At 39.6% G+C, this 6,000-nt stretch overlaps 1 protein-coding gene across 3 annotated transcripts in view; it reads left to right on the forward strand.

The window, feature by feature from the left end:
• Nucleotides 1-5,611, forward strand: part of LOC137238025 (carcinine transporter-like) — a 35,668-nt gene extending 30,057 nt beyond the window's left edge. For 2 of the 3 annotated variants that reach the window (XM_067762540.1, XM_067762541.1), the window contains exons 9-11: nt 1,324-1,410; nt 4,871-5,205; nt 5,275-5,611. In XM_067762540.1, the coding sequence (XP_067618641.1) occupies nt 1,324-1,410; nt 4,871-5,205; nt 5,275-5,355 (503 nt within the window). In that variant the 3' untranslated portion in view covers nt 5,356-5,611. The remainder of the gene's footprint in view (nt 1-1,323; nt 1,411-4,870; nt 5,206-5,274) is intronic. The other variant, XM_067762542.1, reaches the window with a different exon arrangement.
• The last annotated feature ends 389 nt before the right edge of the window (nt 5,612-6,000 follow it).

Consider the following 6,000-nt stretch of genomic DNA (forward strand, 5'->3'; position numbering starts at 1 on the left):
TTTAGTGACCCTTATGTCACTAAAGCCCTTTTACCTCATTGGTTGGACCGATACTATAATACGGCTCAATACTCTGGAATTCATGCAGATAATATATATATTATGTAGATTAGGATTTCATGCAGATAGTTTGGGATCACTACAAAAGCAATTTTTACTCTTTTTTTAAGGAGCATGATTTCAGTGTAGGCTTAATATTTATAGCTAAACTACTGAATGGATTGATTTATAGCACTTTTCTTTTGAACAAAATAAATTTCAATGTCCGATCATGAGCGACAAGACATTTCAAACCTCTTCTTCTGAATGAACCTAAATGAACCTTTTCATTGTTTGTGTCTTTCATTCGATTTTATTTGATATAACGTATTCTTTGTTTACTAAAACTCGTAACAAAATAAAAAAAAAAAGTTAAAATAACTAAAATTTTTGGTTGAGCTCAAGGCCGGTGTTTCTTAAATAAAACACTTATGTGTATTTTATTTTGGTTTTATTTCTTCTCTTCCAGTCCTGAGGATGACTTCAGATTGAAGTCGAAATATTGAAAAATAAAACCAAAATAAAATACACACAAGTGTTTTATTTGAGAAACCCCGGCCTTGAGCTCAACCAAAAATTTTAGTTATTAAAAAATTTAAAAAAAAATTGTTTCCGTAATAAAAATGTTCACTTATTTAAAACTGTGGTATATTTTAGCGAATACTAGCATTTCTAGCATCATTTGCTTGCTTGCTTTTGTAATTCAAATGCGCCAAAACGGCTAACAAATTAAGGAAAAATCGGGCACAGAGACAGCTAATAGTCTGCAAGGATCTACTGGGCTTATTAAAAAAATGGGGTTAAACTCGATTGGAAACAATTATTGGTGAAATAATTCCTAAATGCTCTTGACATAGTTTCCTAAATAATGATACACCCATTGTTCAAAATATGGCGAAAGCAATTTAAATTTTATTTAAACAATCCCGAAATTTTTTCGATATTATCCTTAGTGCTCCGAAAGGAAATTTGCTATTCTGTGGTTTTGAGAAAAATGTAAATATTTCCAAGAAGCTTGGGACTCCTCCTTTTAAAAACATGTTTCCTTCCAAAAAACAACGGCAATAGATAAATGTTATCTACGTGCCGAATTGCATCTTAATCTGTCCAGCCGTTTTAACATGATTGAGTCTCAAAGGCATATGTCACGGCATTCAACAGCAAAACTTTCCCATGTATAATATTCATAACATAATCTCTAATAGATTCCAAATTTTAATGAAATATACCCACCCCTCACTCCAATAAAGATAGTTGTTATATTTTATGTTTTCTTTTTTTCAGGGGACACATTGGGGCGTCGATTTACAAACAGCTCCACTTTCCTCCTTTCATTTGTTGCTTGCATACCATTGATAGTATTAGCTGCAGGTAAGGGATTAATCTAAGAAGTTTCTTATCAAATAAAAGAATGCTTACAAAAAAACATACAAGCCATAACGTCAAAAACACGTAAATACTGAAAAGAGAAATTCAACCGTAAACGTTTTTTTACTGGAAAAATTTTAAGTTTCTTAAAATAGTGATTTAAAATCTAGGCAGTTGTAGCATTTCGTGATTGTTTCCAGATTCCCATCGAAAACAACAAATGTTGTGTTGTAGCAGTGCTTCGCCCCACCTAATAGGTGCGACCGATCACAAACTGTCATCAATCCCCTCTAACGGGAGTCCAAGGAAACTTGCTGTTTCAACAGGTGTGAACCATAATGAAAGGGAGGTTAGGGGCGTTGGTTCCACATCACAATTAAAGAGATGGTTGGTGTCATGTGGGGACACATTGCAAGCGGGGCATACATTTTGTATGTCGGGGTTGATTCTAGATAGGTAAGAGTTTAGCCTGTTACAGTATCCAGAACGAAATTGAGCTAGAGTGGCTCGCGTTTCCCTGGGGAGTATGCGTTCCTCTTCCGCAAGTTTTGGGTACGGTTCTTTGAGTACTGGATTCACCGGGCAATTCCTGGCATAAAGGTCCGACACGTGTTTGTGGAGTTCACCGAGAACCTGCTTGTGTTTTTTTTTCCTTCGTACGGCTGAGTTCTCAGGTGCCGTATTTCCTCATAATGCTCACGGAGATGACTCCTTAAGCCCCTAGGCGGTGTTGGCTCATCTATCAGGTGTCTGTTGGTATGCCCAGGTTTCTGGGTATTCAACAGGAACTGTTTGGTTAGCATCTCATTTCTCTCCCTGATGGGGGTATTCTCGCCTCATTATGTAGATGGTGTTCTGGGGACATAAAAAGACAGCCCGTGGCACTTCTGAGAGCAATATTTTTGCAGGCCTGTAGCTTCTTCCAGTGAGTAGTTTTTAGGCTTGGCGACCATATAGGGGACCCTTAGCATGCAATCGGCTGGCCAATTGCTTTGTATGTGGTAATGAGCGTTTCTTTGTCTTTTCCCTAAGTACTGCCAGCAAGGAATTTGAGGATTTTATTACGGCCCTGGATTTTCAGTACAATTGCGGCTGCATGCTCACCAAAATGTAGATCATGATCAAACGTCAAACCCAAGATTTTGGGGTATAGAACAGTCGGTAGCGTAATGCCATCGACGTGGATGTTCAAAATGATCGACATTTGGGACATCCATGGTGTAAATAAGATCGCGGAAGATTTAGTCGGTGATAATGCCAGGTTTTGCGAGGCGAAAAACTGGGAGGAACTCAGGGAGGTAGCCGTTTATCTGTTGCAAAGCTCATCGATCTGTGTGCCTAGGCCTGTGGCATTTATTGTGCAGTCATCGGCGTAGGAAACGATAGTAACTCCTTCTGGTGACGAAGATAGCTTAGATATGTAGAAATTATACAAAAGTGGGGATAAGACACCACCCTGTGGCACCCCTTGTTTAATTCTTCTTGGTTTTGATGTTTCGTTTCTAAATTGCACCGATGCCTACCGACCACCCAGATAATTTGCGGTCCACCTTTTAAGACATGGGGGAAGGGTAGACCCTTCCAGGTCTTGCAGTAACGTGCCATGATTGACCGTATCAAAGGCCTTTGATAGTGCTAGCGCAAGTACTGTTTTATGGTGGGGGTTTTGATCTAAACCGTAATTTATCTGGTGCTAATGGCATTTAGCGCGGTGGTGGTGCTATGGAGTTTTCTGAAGCCATGCTGATGACAGGCTAGCTGCAAATTTGCTTTGAAGTAGGGGAGCAAAATGGCTTCAAGCGTCTTGGCTACTGGCGATAGGAGAGATATCGGTCGATATGACTCTCCTATGTTAGCCGGTTTCCCAGGCTTTAGTAGCAGGACACCCTTGGCCATTATCCATTTTTCGGGAATGACAAAGGTGGAAAGAGACAGGTTGAAAACATGTGCTAAATATTTGAAACCCTCTTTCCCTAGGCTTTTAAGCATCGGCATGAATATGCCGTCTGGGCCCACAGCTTGGGATGGTTTAGCATGACCGATGGCATCCTTAACCTCTTTGGTGGTGATGGTAATTGGTGACGCGCTGAATTTATGTTTATGTGCGTGTCTGTTGGCCATCCATCTATCTTTGTCGAACGTAGAATGCATTATATGTGACCCAGTCTATTAAAAGGTGGCTTATGACTCAAAAAAGAAACAGCTGTTAAAGATAAACAATGATTTTCTTCAGTTTCTTAGTAGTAGTAATTTTTTTTGAGTCATAAGCCACCTTTTCGTAAGCCGGTTCACATATATTGTCGGCAGAAAGCGCTCGCGCATTTTTTCACATCCGACAGCACTTTATCGCCAAAGGCGATGGGAACTTTGTCATTGTGCCTAGATGGTTTCGATAGGGACTTTACGGTGGACCAAAGTTTACCTACACCGGCAGAGAGTTTACAACCGCTTAGGTGCTCCTCCCATTTCGCCCGCTTGTGTTCATCCACAAGCAATCTGATGCATTGGTTTATATCCCTTATTTGGGGATCGCCGGGATCGAGCTGTCTTATAAGGTCACGTTCTCTCGCTAAATTTGCGGCCTCCGCCGGAAAGTGGGGCCGAATTTCGGGAATTCTACCGGCCGGAATGAAGCGAGCCGAGGCGGATTCAATAACCTTGCGGAAAGCACGCTCCCCTTGGTGGGCATCTGTCGGGATAGTGAGGGCAACAAAGCGGTTGTCTGTAAAGGATTTGTATTCGTCCGACTTTCCTTTTCTAAAGTTTATGAAAGTGCGTTTTTCTGTGATGTGAAATAAGTATAGACAGGTGGTCGGATGCCAATGTTACCATCGGCTGCCAGTTGACGCAGTTTACGAGTGCTGCGCTCACGATTGATATATCCGGCGAACTGTGACAGCTTCCTACCATACGTGTGGGGCGTTTCCGTTTATTGTGCAGAACGTCGTTTCTGCTATTTGATCCGCCAACATCTCACCCCTACTGTCCGCCCGCAAGTTTGAATGCCATAGATCGTGGTGGTCATTGAAATCGCCTAAGATAATGCGCATGTTGCCAGTGAGTAAGGCTCTTATATTAGGGCGGTATCCACTGGGGCAATAGGTGGCAGCAGGGATGTAGATCTTGATGATTTTTAGGTTTGCATCGCCTGAGGTGGCAGGAGGGATGTAGATGTTGATGATTTTTAGGTTTGCATCGTCTGACCGGACAGACAAGCCTTGAAGTTCTAAGACACTGTTCCTGCGGCCGATGTCAGGATCAAATGAATAATATTGCACAAATCGAACATTTTGATGATTAAGTCTCTTTGGCGGTTATGTCTCGATTTCAATATGTTTCAAGCTGCTATTTTATTTTTAATTTAAAATATGTTTAATGAAAATGTATACAGTTTCTACCAACCAATTGTTTGGTTTATATTTAATAAGAATATATCTTATTAAATTAATTTCTCCTTTATCAGATATCAAATACGAGAGGGTCATGATAGGTCTTTCTACATTCATAAAGTTCCTCAACGCGCTCACATTTTTTACAGTCAATCTGCAAAGTATGGAAATTTATCCGACTTGCATGCGACAGACAGGAATTGCATTGGGCGCTATTTTGGCGAATGCTGTCGGTATTTTAGCTCCATACCTTGTTTACTTGGGTACGACTGTTAATATTCGTGCACCTTATTACATTCTTGGCACATTGTTTTTCATAGGCGGCATTGGAGCTCTATTCCTGCCAGAGACGTTGCACAAGAAACTGCCCGATACAATGGAAGAGGCGAGAAATTTTGGAAAGCATGATGTAAGTTACCGAATGATGGTAGAAAAAAATTTACGAAATATTTGTAATTAATAACTTATTACTTCACAGAAATTCTTCAGTTTACCCAAAGCTCCGCCAAAAGTTAAAAAGCCACAGACTCTTGAAGAAGTTCGATTAAATCAAACATAATATAATGCAAAAAATGTTCATCATTTTTTATAGGTATTAATTTTTTTAAAGAATTAGTTTGCAGTATTCTCATAGGAGGACTTGTTGTTGTTATTGATGATATGTCCAAATAGTTGTGTGATTGCGTATTGTAATTAAATTTTTTCTATTGTAATTAAGTATGTACCAATATATAGATCGTACTTTGAACTGTAAATAAAACAATAACTTTGTAAGAAATCTCGATCCTAATAAAATGTGTGTTATATGTTTTTGACATGAGCGGATCCAGAGAGGTATTTTGGGGGGATTTCACAAAAAAAATTCAAATTTTTCGGTAGTCACTATCGGCTTGATCAGTGGTAGCGTCTAACGATTTTTATACTCAGTTGAGCAGAGCTCACAGAGTATATTAAGTTTGATTGGATAACGGTTGGTTGTACATATATAAAGGAATCGAGATAGATATAGACTTCCATATATCAAAATAATCAGGATCGAAAAAAAATTTGACTGAGCCATGTCCGTCCGTCCGTCCGTTAACACGATAACTTGAGTAAATTTTAAGGTATCTTGATGAAATTTGGTATTTAAGTTCCTGAGCACTCATCTCAGATCGCTATTTAAAATGAACGATATCGGACTATAACCACGCCCACTTTTTCG

This window comes from Eurosta solidaginis, chromosome 1, assembly GCF_040869045.1.
Source record: "Eurosta solidaginis isolate ZX-2024a chromosome 1, ASM4086904v1, whole genome shotgun sequence".
Taxonomy (NCBI): domain Eukaryota; kingdom Metazoa; phylum Arthropoda; class Insecta; order Diptera; family Tephritidae; genus Eurosta; species Eurosta solidaginis.